A 27,950-nucleotide genomic window follows, 5' to 3' on the forward strand; every position below is an offset into this window, starting at 1 on the left:
CTGGGGGGGGGGGGCAGACCCTCATACTGTTCCGCAGAATTTTATACTGCACACCTCAGCTGCTGCAGAGCCTCATACTTCACACCCCTACACTTGAAAATAAAGCCTGCACCTTAAGAAGATGTGGTGATGAATGCAGTGTATTTATTCCAACTATCAATTGATGTTGATGTTACTGAAGACGAGCAATGCCTGTCCTGGGCGTCCTTTTGGGCAGCTATGAGGTATACCTGACTGGTGCTAAAAAAAAGGAGTGTTAGTCTGTGTGCTATCCGGCTTTCATTCTTTTTGGTACAGATATGATATGGATAGACAGATATGGATAAATGGATATATAGATAGAGCAGATTTCTAATCTGCTTTTGCTATTGAAAACATTATCTATGAGCTCAAAAATCTTTCAGGTGATGCGGTTTTTTAAAAAGCTGATCTGCTTTTGCAACTGAAAAACGTATCCTCAAAAAACGCAGGAAAAACGCTGTGTGTGAATGTAGCCTTAGATCAGGAATAGAATAGTCATTTATAGGACGTTTCATAACTTTCCCAAGTTCCTATGAAAAAATATTCAGCACATTCTGCATTGAATTACTGTACCCAATTTATTACATATTTTAGGAATCGGAGTCGGTCCATTTTATACCGACTCCAACTCTGACTCCACCAAAATGAGCAACAACTCCAACACCACAACTCCGACTCCGACTCCACAGCCCTGGGGAAAAGAATAATAATAAAATTGTAAATGATATTTGTCTGCAGCCTATAAATCTGAGAGCATACTCTGATGACTTGCACCATCTGTCGTTGCTACACCCGGGACCCACCCCAGGGGACAGTGTCCTCATATGCCCCATACTGGGGAGTTGTTGTAATGTAACTGGCTATTTGTTATATATTTCTACCACATAACTCACTCACCGATGGGTAGGGGTCCGGTGCTCCGCTCTATGGGACGCTCCTCGCTGGGATGCTCCACTCTGCAGAGGATTTCTGATCCTTGGTGTGAACTTATTTTGGGGGTAAAAGTCAATGACGCTTCACGGGAATAAGTGTTATCTTTCTGTCTCGTCTTTATCTCTGACATCTTGTAAGTTCTGTTTATATGAAATGATGATTGTCTGGGCAGTTCCGTCACATTTCCGTCTTTCTTTGTGAACCACCTAACAGATAGAAGATCCGGGAAATATCCGGAGATATCACAGGTCAGGGTGGCTGATTTACCATCTTCCAGCTCGGAGACATTGATAGATCCGACATGTGGACGCCAGGGAAGATCTGTATAAAATTATTAAGATGATTTTGACATATAATTGACATTAGATAAAAAAGGAAATAGATAATAGATAAATAACAGATAGATAATAGATAGATAGATACATACAGGGCCGACATCAGGGCATTACTCACCTGACTGGGGCCCCCATCGGGCCCGTCTCTTCTCATCGGGGCCCCAGTGGCAGGCTTCCGCTGGTCGGCAGCATTCTGCCGATGCAGTAACTGAACCTGCGTCTGAGACGCTGCTAAACAGCCTGAATACATGTGGGATCTGCCTGTTTGTTAGGAAATCCTAACATGTATTCAGGCTGTCTAGCAGCCACAAATCATGCAGTTTTGGGGACTCAAACTGAATTTCCAAGCATGCCAAAAATACTCAGAGACCACCCGAGCATGTTCACTCATTACTAGTGGTAATATGTGGTCTGGTCATGATGTGGTGGTATTTGTTCCTTGCATATGGTATTATTGGTCACCATGTGGTGGTAATATGGTTACTGGTCATGGTGCGATAGTATTTGTCCCTTGTATGTGATATTATTGGTCATTTTAAAAATTGAAAAATAAATACAAATATACCTAAATTGTATTGGATATTTTAACAAATGATTAATGGTAGATCTCATCTCCTGAGATCTTGGTGCTGAGATCTCCATTTGCGCATGCGCTCCACCCGACACCCATTTTCCCAGAGTTCACTGCATAGGAAATCATTTAACTACGGGGGGTCTGGCATTTCACAAAATGTAGGCAGAGCCCCAACAAAGGACACCTGCAGCATTGGAGACCCGCAACACCGGAAACCTGCTGTGGCATGCCACACATCGGAACACCCCCTCATCCCAGCCTGTGGCCTGCAGAAACGCTCCACTCTTGCCTGCGCCAGCAGCGACTCTGGGTCCCCGCTTCACCGAAGTCACCACCCCCGGTAAGCAATAAGACCGTTTTATTAAAAAAAAAGGTTTTTTTCCTATTTTTCTCCTTAAAATTTGGGCTGCGTCTTATAATCCGGAACTTCATATAATCCGCAAAATAAGGTAGATAAATAGATAGATAATAGAAAGATGGATAGATACTGTAGATACATAGATATATCATGATGGATAGATAATAGACAGATATCCTCTTTACCTCTGACTCTCAGTGATCTCCTCTCTGACGTCTCTGTCCTCTTGTGGATCCACTCTACAATGATTTTCATCTTTGGATCTTTGAATTGATAACCAGGAATCTGGACGGCACTGGTGACCTCATATGTCAGATCCTCGTCCTGTGCACTGATTGTCTCCACAGCTGATAATCCATATTTACCAGACTGATCTTCCCAGCTCCAGGAGATTTTTATATCTTCAGGGTAAAACTTCTGTAGATTCAGAGAGAACCGAACACGAGATTTATCTGCCGTAGTGATCTCTATAGGGGCCGACATCTGGGGTTTACCTGGAGGAGAATAGTAAAAGATCTGATGTAATAGTTGCTGTGAAAATAGTCATATAAAGTAAATGTATACATTAGATACAGGAGCTTCTCATAAAATCAGAATATCATCAGAAAGTGAATTTATTTCAGTTCTTCAATACAGACAGCGCCTCTCCTCTATTCTATAGAGTCATTACACACAGAGAGATCTATGTCACGGGTTTATTTCTGGTAATGATGATGATTACGGCTTACAGCCAATGAGAACCCAAAAGTCATTATCTCAGTAATTAGAATACTTTATAACACCAGCTGGAAAAATGATTGTAAAATCTGAAATGTCGTCCTACTGGAATGTGTGATCAGTAAATGCACTCAGTACTTGGTCGGGGCTCCATGTGCATCAATTACAGCATCAATGCGGCGTGGCATGGAGGCGATGCAAAAATGAGTACACCCCACATCAAAATCTACTTGTCTAGTATTTTGTGTGACCTCAATGATTTTTAAGGACAGCACCAAGTCTTCTACAGCCTGGACATCTCTGTGATATAGCTGCAGTTTCGTTGCTGCGTGGACTTTAGGAGAGTCTCTCTTCTCCCCCATGAATGCCATTTCTCTGCAGTGCACGCCGTATTGTGTCACGGGAAACACTCACTCTGGTTCAGCTTTCTACTACTTTAGATAACTGCAGTGAATTTGCATGTCGATTTTCTTCAACCCTTCTCATCAGACAGTCCTTATGTTTGGGTGGTAACTTCCATGAGCGGCCTGGATCTTTGTTACATTTTTGCATCACTTTTCCTCCAGTATCTGACTGATAAGTAAAACTTCACTGATGCTCTTGTAGCCTTTACCTTTCTTGTGTAAAGAAATTATTTTCCTTCTCAGGTCTTGGGACATTTCTCTTCCACATGGTGCCATTGCTGACAGCATGAAATGGGAAGGGGTGTTCTTTGCGTCTGCTGGACACCTGTGCAACATATAATTAGACTTACCTGTGGTTGAATTCTTATTAGTTAGAATTTTATAGTCTAAACTTTTACTTTGCTCCTAAGACTTTCATTGGAGTGTACTCATTTTTACAATGTGGTCCTGAATTAATGTATTAGGAAAATTACTTTTTGGGCTGTGCAAAATAACAAATCTTGTTTGCAATCAATGGCACACATTTCTGGGAGTATTTTGTAGTATGGAATCCCATAGAAAATGGTGATTCTGAAAGAAATGTAAAGGTTTTCTAACAAACCTGTTGGGGTGTACTCATTTATGCGGGGCACTGTATATATACATATGTGTGTATATTTTAATTGTATGTTTCGTTTTAAGTGAAAAAAGCTGTACAAAAATGATTCATACACTCACCATAGACTTGTAGCCGCCCCGTTCTTCTCTCTATGGGTGTCTTCAGGGAGGGGTGCTCCACCAGACATATATATTCTGCCCCCTGATGTGTCCGCAGGTCGGGGGTGATGGTCAGACTGGCTGTACGGCTGTAGGTGTTATCGGCCGCTCTCCTGGATGTTATCCTCTGGTTATCGTCAGTCTCTTCATGTATCTGATCTCCATCACATCTCATCCATTTCACAGTGACGGCATCCGGGAAATACTCCGAGATATTACACTGCAGGACGGCCGGGGAGCCGAGAAGGAGACGGGGGATCTGAATCTCTTCTACAATGGGAGTCCAGGGATAATCTACAGAACAAGAACATGGCATTAGGATGTATACTGTACATATATTTTTCTTTTCACCAGAGTCTCCCAACTGTAGTCGCCCTGTACTGGCTGGAGCAGAGCTGCTGAATCTCTCACTTTAGAGAAACAGTAACTTGTTCACCAAGCGCTAGACTTTGATCCCGACACAAGGATATTCCTCCATCAGCTCATCCATGTGTGTCTGCTACTAAAGACTAAAAATAGGAATCTTTTGAGGACATGCACACATTTGTCATAACCCTCGGCTTTCAGCAATTTTAAAGAAGTATTTCTGTCTCATAATACATAATAGCATATTACTAGGATATGCCATTGGTTTATGATCAGAGGAAATCCAGAGTTACCCACTTTTGGAAGGCATGAAGAAAAAAACAAAAATGGAAAAAGGAGTTAAACTCATCCACTTCTACATGCCCTTCCACAACGGTGTGTTACAATAAAACCTCCTGAGTCAGGGAAGCTTGAATAACCCCATATATCTCTCCTCTCACCTGAGTCTCTGATAGACGGCTCCGGGATTCTTATATATCCCCATATATCTCTCCTCTCACCTGAGTCTCTGATAGACGGCTCCGGGATTATTATATAACCTCCATATATCTCTCCTCTCACCTGAGTCTCTGATAGACGGCTCCAGGATTCTTATATAACCCCATCTATCTCTCCTGTCACCTGAGTCTCTGATAGACGGCTCCAGGATTCCTATATAACCCCCATATCTCTCTCCTCTCACCTGAGTGTCTAATAGATGGCTCCAGGATTATTATATAACCCCCATATATCTCTCCTCTCACCTGAGTCTCTGATAGATGGCTCCAGGATTGTTATATAACCCCAATATAGCTCTCCTCTCACCTGTGTCTCTGATAGATGCTCCAGGATTCTTATATAACCCCTAAATATCTCTCCTGTCACCTGAGTGTCTGATAGATGGCTCCATGATTCTTATATAACCCCCATATATATCTCTTCTCACCTGAGTGTCTGATAGATGGCTCCATGATTCTTATATAACCCCCATATATCTCTCCTCTCACCCGAGTCTCTGATAGAAGGCTCCATGATTCTTATATAACCCCCATATATATCTCTTCTCACCTGAGTCTCTGATAGAAGGCTCCAGGATTCTTATATAACCCCCATATATCTCTCCTCTCACCTGAGTCTCTGATAGACGGCTCCAGGATTGTTATATAACCCCATATATCTCTCCTCTCACCTGAGTCTCTGATAGATGGCTCCAGGATTGTTATATAACCTCCATATATCTCTCCTCTCACCTGAGTCTCTGATAGATGCTCCAGGATTCTTATATAACCTCCATATATCTCTCCTCTCACCTGAGTCTCTGATAGACGGCTCCAGGATTCTTATATAACCCCCATATATCTCTTCTCTCACCTGAGTCTCTGATAGACGGCTCCAGGATTCTTATATAACCCCATATATCTTTCTTCTCACCTGAGTCTCTGATAGATGGCTCCAGGATTCTTATATAACCCCATATATATACACAGTTGTGGCCAAAAGTATTGACACCCCTGCAATTTTGTCAAATACTACTCAGTTTCTTCCTGAAAATGATTGCAAACACAAATTTCTTGGTATTATTATCTTCATTTAATTTGTCTTAAATGAAAAAACACAAAAAGAATTGTCCTAAAGCCAAATTGGATATAATTCCACACCAAACATAAAAATGAGGGTGGACAAAAGTATTGGCACTGTTCGAAAAATCATGTGATGCTCCTCTAATTTGTGTAATTAACAGCACCTGTAACTTACCTGTGGCACCTAACAGGTGTTGGCAATAACGAAATCACACTTGCAGCCAGTTGACATGGATTAAAGTTGACTCAACCTCTGTCCTGTGTCCTTGTGTGTACCACATTGAGCATGGAGAAAAGAAAGAAGACTAAAGAACTGTCTGAGGACTTGAGAAACCAAATTGTGAGGAAGCATGAGCAATCTCAAGGCTACAAGTCCATCTCCAAAGACCTGAATGTTCCTGTGTCTACCGTGCGCAGTGTCATCAAGAAGTTTAAAGCCCATGGCACTGTGGCTAACCTCCCTAGATGTGGACGGAAAAGAAAAATTGACAAGAGATTTCAACGCAAGATTGTACGGATGTTGGATAAAGAACCTCGACTAACATCCAAACAAGTTAAAGCTGCCCTGCAGTCCGAAGGTACAACAGTGTCAACCCGTACTATCCGTCAGCGTCTGAATGAAAAGGGACTGTATGGTAGGAGACCCAGGAAGACCCCACTTCTTACCCCGAGACATAAAAAAGCCAGGCTGGAGTTTGCCAAAACTTACCTGAAAAAGCCTAAAACGTTTTGGAAGAATGTTCTCTGGTCAGATGAGACAAAAGTAGAGCTTTTTGGGCAAAGGCATCAACATAGAGTTTACAGGAGAAAAAAAAGAGGCATTCAAAGAAAAGAACACGGTCCCTACAGTCAAACATGGCAGAGGTTCCCTGATGTTTTGGGGTTGCTTTGCTGCCTCTGGCACTGGACTGCTTGACCGTGTGCATGGCATTATGAAGTCTGAAGACTACCAACAAATTTTGCAGCATAATGTAGGGCCCAGTGTGGGAAAGCTGGGTCTCCCTCAGAGGTCATGGGTCTTCCAGCAGGACAATGACCCAAAACACACTTCAAAAAGCACTAGAAAATGGTTTGAGAGAAAGCACTGGAGACTTCTAAGGTGGCCAGCAATGAGTCCAGACCTGAATCCCATAGAACACCTGTGGAGAGATCTAAAAATGGCAGTTTGGAGAAGGCACCCTTCTAATATCAGGGACCTGGAGCAGTTTGCCAAAGAAGAATGGTCTAAAATTCCAGCAGAGCATTGTAAGAAACTCATTGATGGTTACCGGAAGTGGTTGGTCGCAGTTATTTTGGCTAAAGGTTGTGCAACCAAGTATTAGGCTGAGGGTGCCAATACTTTTGTCTGTCCCATTTTTGGAGTTTTGTGTTAAATGATCAATGTTTTGCTTTTTGCTTCATTGTTTTTTTGTCAGGAACACCGCACTGTACTTGCTCACTGAGCCAGTGCACGTGTCCTGAGTGTCAGGATCCTGTCAGCGCCGACATGCAGCCTCCGCTGAGCAGGGACTCACCAGCAATGTAGGGATACCGGGGTCAGGTACAGCCAGAAAGTACCGATGCACAGGACCTGTGGATGCTGAAGTTTAGCAAGCCGGCATAGGACCTATGGTCATGTGAACGGTAATGTGACTGCAAGGGGGCGGGGCTTAGCGTCCTGCTTTCAGAGAAGGAAGAGAACTCAGAGTCAGACAAAGCAGCGGTCATGCACAGTACAGGCAAGCGAGGTACAGGAGGGACAAACAGACGGAAGGTCAGACAAAGCCAAAGGTCATACACAGGATCACAGTACAGTACCAGGGATGAGACAGAGCGGATAATCAGGGCCAAGCAGAGATCAAAACCAAACAGACATAGAAGGTACCAGGCAGAATCCAAAGCGATATCCAGAGAACAGACCGAGTCATACACAGAGAATCAAGCAACCAGAACACAGCACTAACACACTCAGGGGTCACCACACAATGCCAAGGGCAAGAGTATAACTGACGGGGGATGGGAGCGTCCTGAGGCTATAAGAAGCCTCCCCCAGAACCAGGGAGAGGCCACAATCATAGCCCCAGGTGTGCAGGTAAGCCTGCACCGGGATCACAACCTTTAACCCCAGAAATGCCAGTCATCAGCACTGGTTCCAGACATTAACCCCACGTGTGCGAGTCAAACCCGCACTGAGATCATGACACTTTTGTGTTTTTCCATTTAAGACAAATTAACCCCTTAACGACCAGGGGTATTTTCGGTTTTACATTTTCATTTTTCCCTCCCCTTCTTTCCAGAGCCATAACTTTTTTATTTTTCCATTTATATGGCCATGTGAGGGATTATTTTTTGCGGGACGAGTTGTACTTTTAAATGACATCATTGGTTTTACCATATCGTGTACTCGAAAATGGGAAAAAAATTCCAAGTGTGGTGAAATTGCAAAAAAAGTGCAATCCCACACTTGTTTTTTGCTTGGCTTTTTTGTTAGGTTCACTAGATGCTAAATCTGACCTGCCATTATGATTCTCCAGGTCATTACGAGTTCATAGACACCAAACATGTCTATGTCCTCTTTTATGTAAGTGGTGAAAAAAAATTCCAAAGTTTGCTACAAAAAAAAAAAAAAATTTGCGCAATTTTCCGAGACCCGTAGCGTCTCCATTTTTCATGATCTGGGGTCGGGTGAGGGCTTATTTTTTCCGTGCCGGACTGACGTTTTTAATGATACCACTTTTGTGCAGATATGTTCTTTTGATCGCCCGTTATTGCATTTTAATGCAATGTCTTGGTGACCAAAAAAACGTAATTCTGGGGTTTTGAATTTTTTTCTCGCTACGCCGTTTAGCGATCGGGTTAATGCTTTTTTTTTTATTGATAGATCGGGCGATTCTGAACGCGGCGATACCTTATATGTGTATGTGGGATTTTTTTTTTACTGTTTTATTTTGATTGGGGCGAAAGGGGGGTGATTTGAACTTTTAGGTTTTTTAAATTTTTTTTATTTTTAAACATTTTTTTTTTTTTTACTTTTGGCATGCTTCAATAGCCTCCATAGGAGGCTAGAAGCTTGCGCAACCCGATCGGCTCTGCTACATATGGGCGATGAGCAGATCGCCCATATGTAGCAGATTTACTGCTGTGCTTTCACTGCCGACCACCGGGTGGCGCTGAAAGCCATATGCCTGGAACAACCATAGAGGTCTCATAGAGACCTCTGGTTGTCCAGGCAACGTGACACCGATCACGTGACGGGGTCGGCGATGACGTCATTTCCGGCCCGGTGGCCGGAAATGCTATTTTAATGCCCGCTGTCAGCTTTGACAGCGACATTTAACTAGTTAATAGGCGCGGGTGGACGGCGATTCCACTCGCGCCTATTGCGGGCACATGTCAGCTGTTCATAACAGCTGACATGTCCCGGCTTTGATGCGGGCTCAGCGCCGGAGCCCTCATCAAAGCAGGGGAAATGTCTGATGACGGACTGTGTCCGTCATTGGACATTAAGGGGCTAAATGAAGATAATAATACCAAAGAATTTGTGTTTGCAATCATTTTGAGGAAGAAACTGAGTATTATCTGACAGAATTGCAGGGGTGTCAATACTTTTGGCTACAACTGTATCCTCTCACCTGAGTCTCTGATATACAGCTCTAGAATTCTTCTATAACCCCCATATATCTCTCCTCTCACCTGAGTCTCTGATAGACGGCTCCAGGATTCTTATATAACCCCATATATCTCTCCTCTCACCTGAGTCTCTGATAGATGGCTCCAAGATTCTTATATAACCCCCATATATCTCTCCTCTCACCTGAGTCTCTGATAGACGGCTCCAGGATTCTTATATAACCCCATATATCTCTCCTCTCACCTGAGTCTCTGATAGACGCTCCAGGATTCTTATATAATCCACATATATCTCTCCTCTCACCTGAATCTCTGATAGACGCTCCAGGATTCTTCTATAACCCCCATATATCTCTCCTCTCACCTGAATCTCTGATAGACGCTCCAGGATTCTTATATAACCCCCATATATCTCTCCTCTCACCTGAGTCTCTGATAGACGCTCCAGGATTCTTATATAATCCCCATATATCTCTCCTCTCACCTGAATCTCTGATAGACGCTCCAGGATTCTTATATAACCCCCATATATCTCTCCTCTCACCTGAGTTTCTGATAGATGGCTCCAGGATTCTTATATAACCCCCATATATCTCTCCTCTCACCTGAGTCTCTGATAGACGCTCCAGGATTCTTATATAACCCCCATATATCTCTCCTCTCACCTGAATCTCTGATAGACGCTCCAGGATTCTTATATAACCCCCATATATCTCTCCTCTCACCTGAGTTTCTGATAGATGGCTCCAGGATTCTTATATAACCCCATATATCTCTCCTCTCACCTGAGTTTCTCATAGATGGCTCCGGGATTCTTATATAACCCCATATATCTCTCCTCTCACCTGAGTGTCTGATATACAGCTCCAGGATTCTTATATAATCCTCATATATCGCTCATCTCACCTGAGTCTCTGATATTCAGCTCCTGGGATTCTGATTTCTCCAGAGATTCATGTTCCCAGGTCACTCGTACTCTGAATCCTGGATCCTTGTGTTGCTCCTCGGGAATGTCAAGCTCACTGGAGACGCTGTAGGTTTTGTCAGGATTCTCTGATACTTTGGTTGATGCCGCTTTTTCTGTCATTTTTGCTCCACACTTCCAGACGATCTTGATATTTTTAGGATTGAAATGATCCAAGCTGAGCAAATACGTCATCATTCCTGGTTTTGATAGAATTCTATTTTTTGTCTTTGACACCTTGGGTTTTACTGAGAAACAACAAAAATAATGAGTTCTGACGTCTTCACAGCTAAGCTGAAGCGACGCCATGTTCCTTCATAACATTCCCTTATTTTTAAGATTTTGTTTCAGCAAACTTCTTGAATGGTGTGTATAAAAGTTTTCTAAATATATATTTAAAGCTCGTGCACATAAAGTTCAAATATAGATCGGTATGGTGCTACAGTATGAGAACATAGACACATTGAGAGATGGGATCTCTGTAATAAGCCGTGTTCTTCTCTAGTAGCAATATTTGTCGGGAAGAGTGTAGCATGCCATGTGTAAAACCATACACAGATAGAGATCCACCATAGGCCACAGAAGTCTACCACATGCCTCTCAATAGTTAACACTCTTATTGCAAGACTGTTTAAGTCCTGCCCCTGTCCCCACAATGCCTTCCCAAAATGTCCTCTTTTTGCACATGTGCAGAAGCTCAGGCCTTTCTAGGATCCTTTCCACTGAGCACTTCAATGACAAAGCGGACTGTTGGGATGTTCCGTAATTGGTATCCTGTTTAACCTCTATTTTATCCCAAGCCCAGCTCTGTGTATTTGGCCTTATGTTCCTGACTACAGTTTGCTTCTGCTCCCATTTTTATGTTATTTTCTATTAATTTCTACAAACTGGTGATTACTTTCTGTTCAGTGGGGTCTGAACTTCGGGACCTTCTCTCATCCCCCCAAACAATAGGCTCTGAAATTTGCTGTCATAATGGACCTCCATTTATTATCTATGGGACGTCCAGAGATATCTGAGTCCTATACAGAATAAATGGAGGAAAAGTTAGATGCCAGGAACAATTTTGTACACACATCTGCCTCCTGTCCCTGAGGATTTTTCCAATCTTGGTTTATATACATTGTAGCAAGAAAACTAATAAAGCTCTACAACATTTTATTCAAGTCAAATATGTGAAACGTAGGGAGAATATTCATCCTTCATTAGTCATCTATTCTATTATTTCTAAACACTTTTTCGGTGATTCATTTGTACCCCCGTTCATACTGCACCCCCATACACAAATAATACACCATTTGAAAGGTAAACTTGCCCCCTTCAGCAAGAAAATAGCCAAACAAGCCACAAATCCATAATTTGATCACAAAATACAGTTTAAACATTAATTTTCTTAAACCTGCAGTAAGGAAAAATGACCTGCAGGTGGCACCACAGTACCCCAAAGCACACTACCAACACATTTGCAAACATGCACTGGTTTTTCGCTGACTATTTCGCCCCACACACACACACGATACACCATTTGAAAGGCAAACTTGCTCCGTTCAGCAAGAAACCAGCCAAACAAACCACAAATCAACGATTTTATCACTAAATACAGTTTAAGCATTACTTTTCATAAACATGCAGAAAGACACAATGACCTGCAGGTGGCACCTCAACTGGAAAACATTTTTTGGCCTCTACTTATCAGAACAATTTATTGTATTACCAATCTACATACAGTATATACTCGCGTTTAAGCCGACCCCCCTAATTTTGCCACAAAAAACTGGGAAAACTGACTCATGTATAAGCCAAGGGTGGTGCTGCACAAGGGTTAATGGTAGCCCAAGTAGATGATCCATACCTAAATACCCCCCATATGCTGCACAAGGGTTAATGGTGGCCCAAGTAGATGCTCCATACATAAATACCCCCGATATGCTGCATAAGGGTTAATGGTGGCCCAAGTAGAAGCTCCATACATAAATACCCCCCATATGCTGCACAAGGGTTAATGGTGACCCAAGTAGAAGCTCCATACATAAAATAACCCTCATATGCTGCTGCCACTGCTGCTATATATATATATATACACTCACTGGCCACTTTATTAGGTACACCATGCTAGTAACGGGTTGGACCCCCTTTTGCCTTCAGAACTGCCTCAATTCTTCGTGGCAGAGATTCAACAAGGTGCTGGAAGCATTCCTCAGAGATTTTGGACCATATTGACATGATGGCATCACACAGTTGGCGCAGATTTGTCGGCTGCACATCCCTGATGCGAATCTCCCGTTCCACCACATCCCAAAGATGCTCTATTGGATTGAGATCTGGTGACTGAGGAGGCCATTTGAGTACAGTGAACTCATTGTCATGTTCAAGAAACCAATCTGAGATGATTCGAGCTTTATGACATGGCGCATTATCCTGCTGAAAGTAGCCATCAGATGCCTGTTCTTAGCTGAGAGGAGTGGTACCCAGTGTGGTCTTCTGCTGCTGTAGCCCATCTGCCTCAAAGTTCGACGCACTGTGCGTTCAGAGATGCTCTTCTGCCTACCTTGGTTGTAACGGGTGGCAATTTGAGTCACTGTTGCCTTTCTATCAGCTCGAACCAGTATGCCCATTCTCCTCTGACCTCTGGCATCAACAAGGCATTTCCGGCCACAGAACTGCCGCTCACTGGATTTTTTTTCTTTTTCGGACCATTCTCTGTAAACCCTAGAGATGGTTGTGCGTGAAAATCCCAGTAGATCAGCAGTTTCTGAAATACTCAGACCAGCCCTTCTGGCACCAACAATCATGCCACGTTCAAAGGCACTCAAATCACCTTTCTTCCCCATACTGATGCTCGGTTTGAACTGCAGGAGATTGTCTTGACCATGTCTACATGCCTAAATGCACTGAGTTGCCGCCATGTGATTGGCTGATTAGAAATTAAGTCTTAACACACAGTTGGACAGGTGTACCTAATAAAGTGGCCAGTGAGTGTATATATATATATATAAAAAAAAAAATGTATTCACCTTGCTGTTGCTGGGGGCAAGGTGCCGGTGTAGCCGCTGGCTCAGGCCCCCGGCACTGGCTATATTTACCGTTCCCCGCTCCATCTCTTTCTCCCGGGTCCTGTGCAGTGACGTTAGCAGAGGGCACGCACTGACTATGTCATCGCGTCCTCCGCTGGAGACAGCGATGGAACGGGGACCAGTAAATATTGCTCTGCTCCCCGTCCTCCCCCGTCATACTCACCCCCCTCCTGGAGCATGGTCTCTTCAGCCCCTGCTTTCCGCATGATCTCGGCGTCCCAGCTGTTCCTGCATTCAGCGGTCATGTGGTACCGCTCATTAAATATGTGTGGCGCCCCTGAGGCTCAGTCGCCACAGAGGTACTGTACCTCCTCCTGAGGTGTGGTACCCCACCATCCAGGTAAGGTGGGAACTCTTGACCACGCTCCAACACTCGCACCCCACACAACAGGGTAGTTCAGCAAAGCCACATTGCGGCTCTTGCTTAGAGTGTAGCAGAGCACCTTTGGTGGCTCCCTGCTTGGAACGCGAAACGTGCTGGGAGATGGGTGGAGTTGAGAATAAATAAAAGAGTGGGAAGGTTTAGGATAACAGGTCAGTCAGTCAGTAGGAGAGTCGGAGAGAGGAGGTCACTCAGCGAGGAGTGAGGGAAGGAGATCCCTGGAAGAGGGATGGAGGAAGGAGTGCTGCAGCTGCCTCAGTGATCTGAGCCAGCTGGCACGGGAAAGGAAAGAAGGAGAAAGACGTTGAACTGAAGCCTGAGCTTCCATAGGAAAGAGGGACAAGTACGGAACATAGGAGAAAAAGGGAACACAGAGGTCGTGGGTTAGAGGAAGAACCCTGCCTAGAAGTTCTAAGCGTAAGGCCGGGGCCCGGTCCCCGAGGTTGTATGGACACTAACGGTTCTGCAGCAGACACCGGTGGAGTAGTGGGCTGTAAATGCACTACTCCCATCTAAGACTTGGGGGCACAACAGCAACACGGATAGAGAGTCAGGACTCAGGAGTAAGGAGTCCCCGAAGTAGGCTACAGCTGTCTGCCGTACAAGTAGAGTTCTTGGGAACATCTGTTAGGAGGAACTCCAGAGTAACTCAGTACTAGGAGATCTTCACACAAAAAGGCGCTATAAGAGGAGACGTTCAGAAAGGCACATGTTGGCGGAGCGTTGGAAGGGAGCCTTCCATCTTGCCTGGAGGTTGACTGAGTCCCTGACCCGGAGGACACGGCACGGAAGCCGGCACCTGTGTGTACTACAGACTGTGAGTAAAGCTTTGGAACTACAGGCCCTGGTGTCCTCCATTGATTCTTGCGTCAACACACTCAGCACCGCTACATCTGGGTACCAGCTTCTACACCGCCTGCGCCTCTCCTCTCCCCCTACATCTACACTGCCCTGGGGCTACAGCTCCACCTGTGGGGAGCTTCACCATCTTGGCTGCAACACACCACCAGCCTCAGAGGATCTGCATGCAGCGTTGGCCTAACATCTCACTTGACGAACACCACAGGTGGCGTCACAAACTTTTCCATTCACTACATCCTACCATTCAATTTCCCCCATTAATTGGGCGCCCAGGGCCACGGACCGGGTCACCGCTGCTGTGACACATCCCGCCGACACCGGTCCGGTACCAAGTACCCTACGGCCCTGGGAGGGCGACCCAATTGCGCATATTCATGAGTTTAATGAGCGGTACAACATAACCGCTGAATGCAGGAACAGCTGGGACGCTGAGATCATGGGGGAAGCAGGGGCTGAAGAGACCGTGCCAGGAGGGGGTGAGTATGGTCTCTGACACCCCTCAATCCCCCTACCCCTCCGACCCCTGTGGTGTAGTAACCACTGTGTCCACTAGGGGGTGCTGTGTGGATGTCCCAAGAGAGAGGATGAGTGGCAGAATCCTGAAGGACGCTTGTGTATCTCAAGGTGGGTGGCCTTGAGATGGAGACTTATGTGTGTGTGCTGATCAGCAATGATATTGCTGAGGTGTTGCTTTAATGTGTCAGGGAGAAGTCTCCAGGTAACTAGGGAGATGGGCGGCCCTAGTTACCTACAAACCACCCAAGGGGTGTGTTTAAAGAACACTGTTGTAAAGAGTGTGTAAATGCTTGAAGGACCTGTGATGAGGTCAGAGTCATGTGACCCGGTGGGCATGGCTATGAACCATATAATGTGGCCAGGGTGAGTCACATGTGGTGAATGCTGGGACCTGGTTGGTCTAGTGTGGAAGGTCCCGTCTGAGAGAGATGGGGCTGCCTTCTGACAGCAAGTGAACGCTGTGTGTAATGGCTGCATGTGCCTGGTAATTCCCTGGAGGGAATGGACGTCTGCCGCATGATGGTGAAGGAACAATGAGTGACGCTGACGTGGGTGAGATAACGTTGAGGCTGAAGAGCCTGTGTAATGGACATTTGCTTGACCTGTGTGATATAAGGATAACCAGAGTGAAGCTATAATGGACGCTATGCTGTATATGAACTTTATGTTGCTTCTATGGGTTTATGCTGCTGAATAAACCGCATGGACTATGTTATGTTGTATGGAAAACACGGTGCCAGATGTGTTTTGTTCGCTGCCTAGCGAGGATCCATTAACTGAATGACAGCGCTACCTCACACCCCGTATATGACTCGCGTATAAGTAGAGAGGGGGACTTTCAGCCCCCAAAAATGGGCTGAAAATCTCGGCTTATACACAAGTACATACGGTATATAAATACCTGTCTGTGTTCATCAGCTCATGAAATACATTTACATTTGACCAGCTTGCTTTTTTGAAATTGCCTGCGCCCCTGACAACCAATGTGCGAAAATTTTGCACGGGCCAAGCTAGTAAGTTCACAATGTATTTTATAACTTTATGTATTTTAGGTCATATAATAGAAATATCTCACCATAAATAATCTTGTAGTTAAACGTCTTCTCTGTCTTATGATGACCGGAGACCCCTCTACAGATGAAGGTCACGTCTTTATGTCTCTCCATATGGGGTATGAAGCTCAGTGATGATGAATACTGACGTCCCACCACTTGTGATTTGATCACATAGGATGTATCCAGTAAACTCTCCTCCTCTTCTTCTGAATGTTCTCTCTTCTGAGACGTCTGGATCTCCTGCTCCTGTCCAGCTCTTCTTATCAGCCAGGTCACACACAGGTCCTCGGGGGCGTTATCCACGGTGCAGTGCAGAGTGGCCTCCTCTCCATCGATCAGCTTAGGAGGACCCACAATGTCTCCTACTGTGAGTGGTGCTGTCAGAAGAGCATAAAAGTATGAAACTTTACATTTAAGGTAAAACAACAGAAGGTTGCAATTTTATTTTATTTTCCATCTCTTTAATATGGCTACATTATTATTATTATTTATTTATATAGCACCATTGATTCCATGGTGCTGTACATGAGAAGGGGTTACATACAAATTACAGTTATCACTTACAGTAAACTAACAATGACAGACTGATACAGAGGGGAGAGAGGACCCTGCCCTTTCGGGCTTACATGCTACAGGATGGTGGGGAGGGAGACAGTAGGTTGGTGGGTTGCAGCAGTTCCGGTGTTGGTTGAGGTGATATCACCGGTAGTGGTGAGAGAGAAGGAGGTAGCGGGGTCATTGCAGGCTGTAGGCTTTCTTGAAGAGGTGGGTTTTCAGGTTCCGTCTGAAGTATCCAAATGTGGTTGATAGTTGGACTTGTTGGGACAAACAATTCCAGAGGATGGGGGCTATTCGGGAGAAGTCTTGGAGGCGGTTGGGTGAGGAGCGAATAAGTGTGGAGGAGAGAAGGAGGTCTTGGGAGGACCGGAGATTACGTGAGGGAAGGTATCGGGAGAGTAGTTCAGAGACATATTGGGGAGACAGGTTATAGATGGCCTTGTAGGTCAGTGTTAGTAATTTGAACTGGATACGCTGAGGGAATGGGAGCCAGTGAAGAGATTTGCAGAGGGGAGAAGCGGAGGAGTAGCGAGGAGAGAGATGAATTAGTCGGGCGGCAGAGTTAAGGATGGACTGGAGAGGTGCGAGGGTGTTAGCAGGGAGACCACAGAAAAGGATGTTGCAGTAGTCGAGGCGGGAGATGATGAGGGCATGCACAAGCATTTTAGTAAATTGAGGGTTGAGGAAAGGACGGATTCTGGAAATATAACAGGAGGTAGAAAGAGCTTGGATGTGCGGTTTGAAGGACAGGGCAGAGTCAAAGGTTACTCCGAGGCAGCGGACTTCTGGTACTGGGGAAAGTGTGATGTCATTAATTGTTATAGCTAGGTTGGGTAAGGAAGATCTGTGAAATGGAGGAAAGATGATGAGTTCAGATTTGTCTACATTGAGTTTGAGGAAGCGAAAGGAGAAGAAGGAGGATATGGCTGATCATAATGTGATTGTAATCTCTGTACATTACCTTTACTCTTCGGTTTTAGTTTCCACCACAGAGCACCAAGGATGATAATTATCAGTATAACCACAAGGACAGAACAGGCAGCGATGAGCCCGACCGAGATTCTGTCTGCAGAAATGGAACCAGAAATGAAAGTATTCCAATCATTAATTGTCATGACATAATGATTTAGTATCCAAAAAATAATAAAGCACCAAAACGTTTGGGATACAGCTAATAATTAAAGCATTTGCAGCTGAGGATCTCTAAGTTCTTCCCACCCTTCACAGTCACACAGCATCCTTGGAACATAATTCATTTAGTCTCAAATATTCACTTTATTTTAACATTCAAGTAAATGCAAAATGAGAATATTCTTTGATGTCATCAATAGTGCAATCTCTGAGGTACTAGTCTATCCTAAAAGTCCATAAATACAAAAGCTGAAATCTAAATGCAGTCTCTGTAAAAAAGAAGTGGACTGAAGTTGACCGCATGCCTAAGGGTCCCGTCACACACAGCGATCTCGCTAGCGAACTTTTTTGTTGAGTTACCTTGTGCCTTGGCGTTTCTCACCAGCTCTCTCAGCTGCAATCATCTCGGAAAACTCCTCTTTGTTTCTACAATCTGCAGACACTTTCCCCCTAAAACCTGTCACAAACTCTTCTCTGGACTTGTTCACACTAGAAACAATGCTTCAAGTCCTGTGCTGTCTATAAATCTTCAAATCCTTTTTGTGTTACTACTGGCTCTATGTCTTCTGGATTTCCGTGCTCTGCTTGTTTGTCTGCTGTCCTGGTCCTCATTGTTTCCAGTGCCATCCGGCAAATCCTGCCTACTGTCCCATCATCTTTGGTCTCTGTTGCAGCTTAGAAAATTTGCCCCACTGCGTGAGCTCATAACATTATCATGTATTATTAGTGCTGCCCACCTTTGATAATATTAGGTCAATAACTTTACTTATGTTTTTCATTATTATTGGGAGATAATCTTATTGCATGACTTACATTACATTTTTTTCCATTTCTATATGTTGCAACAGCACCAGTTAGCGTGAACTCCCACGCGCCAATTTGGTCTAAGGTTTTTTTCATTTTTTTTTACATATTTCAACTAAATCATGGCAGAGGAGAAGACAGCCATGTTAATGTAAAGTCAACAGGGGAGTTTTCGCGGTGACCTATGGATAACCAGTGTTGACAGCAGCATAAAAACAGACTACGAAGGTTACCTTCATACACCAGACGGAAGTCATTCTGGAGGGGTTGATGTAGAAAGTCATGATAGACTCTACATGAGAAGATCCGCTCTCTGTCATCTTCAGTGGGTGTAATGGTCACGGTGCTGTTCACACTGTAGGTTTTATCCAGGTTCCTCTGGGGATGATCCATAGTAACATCACTCAGCCTCTCTGTGTCCTTGAACCATTTAACATCAATGTCCACGGGGTAGAATCCAGTGATGGAGCAGCGCAGGACACTCTCTGCCTTCACTACAGCCATCTTATCTGTGACTGTCACCTGCGGAGGAGCTAAAAGTTTTTGTGTAAAACATCATTGACAAAAAAATCTAAAAAACAAATCTACAGGTAGACCTAAAGTTGTATAATTACATGTGTACCCTGATTCTAATAATCTTTGCGCAATAGGGAGGAGAGTACTGGGAACTTTGTGGTTAGTCTCTTTTATGGCTTATGGAAATGTTAACAGTATAAAAAACTCATTAAGGGATAACACTGAAGAAAATAGTCGAAGTCTACCTCTGTTAGGAGAGCAGAGAGAGGGGTGTGCAGCACTGAGGAGAACAAGGTGCTACTGGAAGATGTAGTTTTAGCTGATAAGCATAGGACCACCCATTCAGACATAAGAAGCTGGAAGCACAAAAGGGCAAAGGGAGATGAAAAAAGACAGAGGTAAAAGAAAGAATTTTCATGTTGGGCTTGTACTGTGTATTACCAATAATGATGCGGATTCTGTTCTTTGTAAAAGATAATGTGATAGTGGTAATAACCCTTTAAGCAATTCGTCTGTGTTGAGTGACATGTGAATGACCATAGCAGCATGCAAATAGGAGAGAGGATAGGGAAAAAGAATTGTTATCTGAGCTAGCAGGATTGTAGTGACCATGACCGTTGACTGGACTTGTGTTTTTAATGGGACAGACCACTGCTCCCTTAAGCTAGTGAACAAATAAGGAGAGATCTGCAGCACAGACAGCTGGAGTTTGATTTGAAAGGTGTCAGGAACACCGCACTGAACTTGCTCACTGAGCCAGTGCGCGTATCCTGAGTAAAGCGAACTGTGCCCAAAGATACCTGTGGAGCGGGCAGCAGCCGAGTAGATGCGTACTTCAGAACAGCAGGACCTGAAGCATGTGACTGCTAGGGGCGTGGCCTAAACTCCAGAGAGCTAGGAGCTGCAAGAGAACTCCTAGCAGGGAAACTGTGAGACAAAGTTACCAAGGGACTTAGAATGGGAGGATAGTCAGGATGTAGCCAATGAGTCATACATAGAGATAGCTGCAAGGTACAAGAGGGGCGAGCAGAGAGTAGTCAGATCACAGGCAATGAGTCATACACAGAGAGGATAGCGCAGTACAGAATCAACAGGCAAACTCACAACGGGGAACAGAACCGGGTCAGAACCATATAAACAAGCTATAGCAACAAACAGGCACACGGGGGTCAGCACACTAGGCCAAAGGCAAAAGTATAACTGGCAGGGATTGGAGCTTCCCAGGGGTTTAAGAAGCTCTCCCAGAACCAGAAAGAGGCCACCATCATTAACCCCTTAATGACCAGGGGTATTTTTGGTTTTACATTTTCATTTTTCCCTCCCCTTCTTTCCAGAGCCATAACTTTTTTATTTTTCCGTTTATATGGCCATGTGAGGGCTTATTTTTTGCGGGACGAGTTGTACTTTTAAATGACATCATTGGTTTTACCATATCGTGTACTCGAAAATGGGAAAAAAATTCCAAGTGCGGTGAAATTGCAAAAAAAGTGCAATCCCACACTTGTTTTTTGCTTGGCTTTTTTGTTAGGTTCACTAGATGCTAAAGCTGACCTGCCATTATGATTCTCCAGGTCATTACGAGTTCATAGACACCAAACATGTCTATGTCCTCTTTTATCTAAGTGGTGAAAAAAAATTCCAAAGTTTGCTAAAAAAAAAAAATGTGCGCAATTTTCCAAGACCCGTAGCGTCTCCATTTTTCATGATCTGGGGTCGGGTGAGGGCTTATTTTTTCCGTGCCGGACTGACGTTTTTAATGATACCACTTTTGTGCAGATATGTTCTTTTGATCGCCCGTTATTGCATTTTAATGCAATGTCTTGGTGACCAAAAAAACGTAATTCTGGCGTTTTTAATTTTTTTCTCGCTACGCTGTTTAGCGATCGGGTTAATGCTTTTTTTTTATTGATAGATCGGGCAATTTTGAACGCGGCGATACCTAATATGTGTATGTGGGATTTTTTTTTTACTGTTTTATTTTGATTGGGGCGAAAGGGGGGTGATTTGAACTTTTAGGTTTTTTTAATTTTTTTTTATTTTTAAACATTTTTTTTTTTTTACTTTTGGCATGCTTCAATAGCCTCCATAGGAGGCTAGAAGCTTGCGCAACCCGATCGGCTCTGCTACATATGGGCGATGAGCAGATCGCCCATATGTAGCAGATTTACTGCTGTGCTTTCAGCGCCGACCACCGGGTGGCGCTGAAAGCCATATGCCTGGAACAACCATAGAGGTCTCATAGAGACCTCTGGTTGTCCAGGCAACATGACGCCGACCCCCGATCATGTGACGGGGGTCGGTAATGACGTCATTTCTGGCCCGGCGGCCGGAAATGCTATTTAAATGCCCGCTGTCAGCATTGACAGCGGCATTTAACTAGTTAATAGGTGCGGGCGGACGGCGATTCCGCTCACGCCTATTGCGGGCACATGTCAGCTGTTCATAACAGCTGACATGTCCCGGCTTTGATGCGGGCTCAGCGCCGGAGCCCTCATCAAAGCAGGGGAGATGTCTGATGACGGACTGTGTCCGTCATTGGACATTAAGGGGTTAACCCCATGTGTGCAGGTCAAAACCTGCACTGAGCTCCAGACATTAACCCCTGCCATGCAACTCAAAAACCTGCACTGGGATCATGACAAAAGGCTTCATAAAGGTTCAGCAAATGAGGATCTAAGAGCAGTCAGGAATTCAAAGCATGCTTAAATATGTGTTATGTGTGCATTGTCTTCCATCAACAAAATCGATAAGAGAGAGGATTACCTACACCCTGGAAAGACCATGGATTAAAGGTGTTTTCCAGTACTACATATTCATGGCCTGTCATCAATATCAGATGAGTGAGGATGTGCCACCCAGCAGCCCTTCTGTTCCCGGTGTCGGCAGCTGCCAAAAGTGATCAGTTGCTGAGTGGAACAGCACAGATCTGTCAACTGTATAGTGGTTGTGCCACGTAATACAACCCTAGTCAAATGAGTAGGGGTGGATCTGTGGTACCCGCTGTGGCCACTATATAGTTGACTGAATTGTGCTGCTCAGCCCCACAACTGATCACTTCTGGCTACCACTGGCACAAGGAACAGTTGGGAGTGTAGGGTATTGCTCCTCCACTGATTAGATATTGATGACCTATATGAAGGACAGGTCATCAATATGTATAATTGGACAGCCCCTTTAGGCTATGTGCACATGTTGTGGATTGGGCTGCGAATTTGGCAAAATCCGCAGGTAAATCCGCAGGTGAAAAGACCTGCGGATTAGCCTGCGGTTTAGCCCTGCGGTTTAGCCCTTCGGTTTCACACCTCTACAATGTTAAAGGTGTGAAACCGCTGCAGATTCCGCACAAACAATTGACATGGTGCGGACTGTAATTCACGGCAAATCCGCGTGAAAAAAACCCAGCGTGGGCACAGCGGAGTTTAAAATCCATAGGCTGACATGGTACTGTACCATGTCAGCAGAACTGCTGCGGATCCGCAGGGCCAAATCCGCTGCGTATCCGCAGCAGAATCCGCAACGTGTGCACACAGCCTTAAGGTCCTTTTACTAACTTGTTTACATAATTCAAGGGTACCACTGCCGATAATATTTTACATCTGAAATTTTGATTGGTGTGGATCTTCATCCTGAGACCCCCGTCATGATGACCAAAACAGAGTGTGCATGTGCTGTGTCCCATTTTTTCTGATAAGGTCTACTCTGTTCTTCGAGGAGAGCCAACTGAATAGTGTACAGATCGATCAGAAATTAAGGACCTTGTGCCTCACTGAGTATTTCTGTCCCTTTAAATAACTTACCAGAATCTCAGAACCTGGACCTCACTGATCAATACTTTCAGCATGCTACTAGCTATTATGACAACATTGAAAGTAATAGGCACCTCTGAACATTAGTGTTATTGGTTATTGTGGCTAATTTATGGTAATGGAAATCATAGACTCACCTCCGATATCCAACCTGACCTCCTTCTCCTTCATCCCCGATCTGTAGACCACTGAGCACTTGTACATCCCACCATCAGGTATTTGTATGTTAGAAATAGTCAGATTAGCAATTCCCATTCCTAATAGTCCTGCGCTCAGGGAATATCTAGGAGATGTTGTCCTCACAGAGTTATCATAGCTCAGGATTTCCTTATCTTGAAAATACCAGAGTATTGTGAGATGATTGGGATCTACAGGAGGATTGTCCACTGTGAATGGGCAAGGAACCCGAGTGTCAGATCCCAGCCTGGCAGCGTGTACGGGGGGTCCGGTCAGCTCCAGTGACGACACTGTGGACAATAACAGATTTAGCGTCTTTATGTGCCATTTAGCATTGGGGTCAAAAGCTTAAATCCAGACAGGGGCAACAGCTACAGACTGTACCTGACCTTTGTATATTATCCCCATGATAAAATGGGTTTTCTGTAGTTTCTTTAGTTTTTATTTTGTCTCAACTTACTCCAAATACATATTTACAGGATAACTGACTTATCACCAAACACAGTCCTTTTGTAACAAAACCACCTCAATTCAAGTAATTTAAAAATTCCTGGTTAACCAGACCACCCGGGCGTAACCCCCCCCCCCCCGACATAATTGCCCCTGTTTGAGGAAGCCGGTCAGGCGAAACAGTGCTGTCCGGGGTACGCCCGGGTGGTCTGGTTAACCAGGAATTTTTCACTGTAATACATTTGGATCAGTTTGTGATATATAATGATTGCTGGATCAAGCATTTTTGTCTGGTAGCTTTTTGGAGCAGTGCACCGAGCACCTTCATTTTTATCATGCCATTTTTGTTATATGCAGTATGATACATTTTGGCCAGGAAATTACAAGGAATGGTGTACTATACACTGCATTTCACTAACTGGCCCTCATATAGCGCAGTGGCACGGTGCACTTTATATTGCTTATTTTGATTGCAAAAAAACTTTTTCAAAAAAATTTTTTTTTTTATATTTTTTGTACTGATTATTATGTGGCACAACTGCACGGTGCACTTTTTATTGTTCTGTTAATTACATAATATATGTTCATATATATGTCTTTTTTGCTATGTGTGAAACTATATATCTCATGACATTATAGCTTTCCTGGTATTTCTATACCTCCGGTTTTTTACCTATGAGGATTCCTTGTTTAGGTGTCATTATTTCAACATATTTGAATAAAGTTATTTTACTACTGTGTCAATGCCTCTATATCCCCGTTCATGTTTGGGGATGTTGTTTAAATTAGGATAATTGACTCGCTGTAAAACGCACTGAACGCATCTGAAATTAGGGAGGAAACGGTGTCCCTCAATTGTCCTTTCTGCAACAGCAAACTTCTAAATGCCCACTTAGTCAGAATTATTTTGACCCATTATTGAGCAGGGATTTATAAGTCAATCAGTGATTGTTTCCTAATTGCTTTTTTTTGTGTGAGTACTGGTTCGTACAGACAGCCATAAAAATATTATCTCAAGATACCCAAGATCGCAGCCTAGTTATGGAGTCAGAAACTGCTCGCTTACGTCCTGAGCATACCGCGTGTGCTCGGGAATTGCAAACAAACTTAAAGATGAGGAACCTCATACACAGAAGCTGGGGAAGTGAGGAGATCGCTAGGTCTATTGTACATTGCAGCTGTAATAGGAGCACTGGACATCACATGCAGGGGTGCTAGCCGAAATAATTAGTTACAAAAATAGTTAGGCTTGTATAATAGAATGGACACAATGGATCCCCGCAGCGGTTCCGGGCACATGTCAGTTGTTCAAAACAGCTGACATGTGCGGGGAAAGATTTGGGCTCTGGCGGAGGGAGTCATACTATTACGCCTGATGTCGGAAAGGGGTTAAAGTCTAAAATCTTTAATAAGTTTGACCTTGTACGCTCTAAAAGAATCCAGAGCCTTTAAGAGGGTGTGAGACCATTTTTGATTGTCTGACAGTAATATATTTTGGGGACTCATCACCCCGTGTATTTGATGAGTGGTGGTAGTGATACGGTAAGTGATCGGGGTGTGCTGAGTGTCGGGGTGCTCACGTTATAGCCTAAAACAGAGGTTGAGTGCTGGATTGAGTGAGAGGAGATAAATTAACCCCTGCAGGCGCAGTCCACGTCATGTATTTTATTTTTGTTAGTCATTAAAATGTATCATAACTACAAGATTATCTTGTTCTAGATGAATTTACATATAAATGTTTCTGTTCTTTTCCTCACTGCGGGGAGAACGTCTTAATGGGTTCTCAGGGTTTAGGGTAGCGAAGGCTTTAACGTTTGCGTCCGTGGACGTCTCTGGCAGTAAAGCGTTAATGTGTTAGAATTGATATCCGGTCCTGTCCGGTGTCAGGAGACCAAACACTTATTGATTTCTAATTTACTTTCTGGGTGTAACTGAAATGTCTCCAAGCATTCAATAATTATATACTGGACAGTAGGAAAGACGACTATGGAGATGGCGGGGGGCAGGTGGTAAGTCTGCGAAGGCGAAGCAGCTGCTCAATCTAGGCCCAAACTATGACAAACAAGGGTCTTCTAGAAGAGCAGGTCCTCCAGGTCACCAGCATTGTCCTCCTATTCAGGGCCGCTCCCTATGCAATCATGACTTACCTGAATGACGCAGAACCAGGCAGAAGAGGATCGTCCCCACAGCCTCCATTATTTCTAAAAGGGCAGAATATTTCCTTCTCTTGGAATCTCTTCTACTTTCACTTTCTTATTCTCAGAGTCTGAGATCAGGGGAGTTACCCTATCCCTTACATGTTGCAGATCTCTCTCCATAATCCTAAAATATTGTCTCTAACTATTCAGAATTTCACTGTGTATCTTTATGTGTAAAGTATATATATATATATATATATATATATATATGTGCCAGCACCACCATTATTAGATATATCTGTCCGGTGCACTCATTGGGCAGAAGACATTGAAGGGAATCTGTCACCTATTTTTGGCCTATAAGCTGCAGCCACCGCCATCAGGGGCTTATCTACAGCATTCTGTAATGCATTCTGTAATGCAGTAGATAAGCCCCCGATGTAAGCTGAAAGAGAAGAAAAACGAGTTATATTAGATTCACCCGGGGGAGGTCCGATCCGATGGGTGTCGCGGTCTGGTCCGGCGCCTCCCATCTTCTAGAGATGCCGTCCTCCTTCTTACTTCTGCCGCGGCTCCTGTGCAGGCGTACTTTATCTGCCCTGTTGAGGACAGAGCAGAATACTGCAGTGTGCAGGCGCCGGACCTCTCTGACCATTCCCGGCGCCTGCACACTGCAGCACTCTGCTCTGCCCTCAACAGGGCAGATAAAGTACGCCTGCACAGGAGCCGCGGCAGAAGTAATCGCTAGAAGATGGGAATTGCCGGACCAGACCGCGACACCCACCTCCCCCGCGCCCCTGGTGAGTATAATCTAACTCATTTTTCTTCTCTTTCAGGTTGCATCAGGGGCTTATCTACAGCATTACAGAATGCATTACAGGATGCTGTAGATAAGCCCCTGATGGCGGTACCGGCAGCTGATAGTCAAAAAAATTGGTGACAGATTTCATTTAAAGCAGAGGCGTAGCTAGGGTTTTGGTTCAGGGGGGCGAAACTTCTGAGTGGGCCCCCTACCAGGTAACTTTGATTACAACTCGGTGACGAACCTCAGCAGAGGACAGCGCTGTTGCTGAATATAATTTCTAAATAAAGACCAATATTGATATTACCGCCATATAGTGAGTGGTAGATACCCGTCCTACACAACATACCGTATAAGAGATCACAGCACAGTTACAGATGGTAATTTACAGCTGACGTTCTTTCTGATGGAATCGTTCACTTTTCCATCTGGCCCAGACCAACATGACAACTTCTTCCAGCCAGGACTCGTCTGCAGAGATTACAACAATGATACATTTCATGTCTCATATTTTCAGCACTGTCACCAATGGGACTACTCCCTACCTGCACAAACTCCTTACCCTGCTGATACCCCAATGCTGAGCCGCTGCTGCCGTAGGTGTCCCTATTACTGCACCTGCTGTGTGGTTCTCTGTGCCCTCTAAATTCTAAAGCAACTCTCGAAAACAGTGCCCATATTTTGTCCCCTAGAAAGTAATAGCGCCATTTGTGCCCCTTTGACAGTCACAGTTACCCGAGTTCCCTATAACAATAAGTGCCCACTTTACATTTAATAATGTCATGAGTCTCCCCCCCGTACAGCTCCCCTATACACTGTATGATGCTCCCCTATACACAGTATGATGCTCTCTTATACACAGTCTAATCCCCCCTCACTGTATATACAGTGACCGCTTATTATTCCCCAAATTGTTTGATAGCTCCAACACTGTAATCTCCACACTGTATGATGGCCCACTAGATAGCCTCCATATAGTATAATGCACCAGACAAGTTCACTATAGTCCTCAATATAGTATAATGCACTCCCCATAGGCAGACCCTATAGAATAATGCAGCCCTTTATATAATGCACCCCATAG

General features: G+C 44.3%; 1 protein-coding gene across 1 annotated transcript; it reads right to left on the reverse strand.

Annotated features, from left to right (window-relative positions):
• Window positions 1-580: 580 nt before the first annotated feature.
• On the reverse strand, window positions 581-26,152 carry LOC141050651 (uncharacterized). Its single transcript, XM_073547240.1, has 10 exons — window positions 26,074-26,152; window positions 23,437-23,766; window positions 19,211-19,510; window positions 18,004-18,108; window positions 16,505-16,861; window positions 10,539-10,844; window positions 4,060-4,392; window positions 2,407-2,715; window positions 919-1,275; window positions 581-712 (listed from the first exon to the last, which is right to left on the reverse strand). Exons 1-10 carry the CDS (start codon window positions 26,120-26,122, stop codon window positions 612-614), a joined length of 2,547 nt encoding a protein of 848 aa, XP_073403341.1. The 5' UTR covers window positions 26,123-26,152; the 3' UTR covers window positions 581-611.
• Window positions 26,153-27,950: the final 1,798 nt, after the last annotated feature.

Source organism: Dendrobates tinctorius, unplaced genomic scaffold (assembly GCF_039654945.1).
Source record: "Dendrobates tinctorius isolate UK_male_01 unplaced genomic scaffold, ASM3965494v1 ptg000152l, whole genome shotgun sequence".
Taxonomy (NCBI): Eukaryota; Metazoa; Chordata; class Amphibia; order Anura; family Dendrobatidae; genus Dendrobates; species Dendrobates tinctorius.

What these genes read in the sequence shown, in the direction of transcription:
- LOC141050651 (XM_073547240.1), bottom strand. Translation starts at nt 26,122, where the DNA reads ATGGAGGCTGTGGGGACGATCCTCTTCTGCCTGGTTCTGCGTCATTCA. An exon ending in GGTCAGGTTGGATATCGGAG is followed by an intron (nt 19,511 to 23,436) that starts GTGAGTCTATGA and finishes AAAAACTTTTAG; the next exon opens with CTCCTCCGCAGGTGACAGTC. An exon ending in ACTAAAACCGAAGAGTAAAG is followed by an intron (nt 16,862 to 18,003) that starts GTAATGTACAGA and finishes CTCTTCTGACAG; the next exon opens with CACCACTCACAGTAGGAGAC.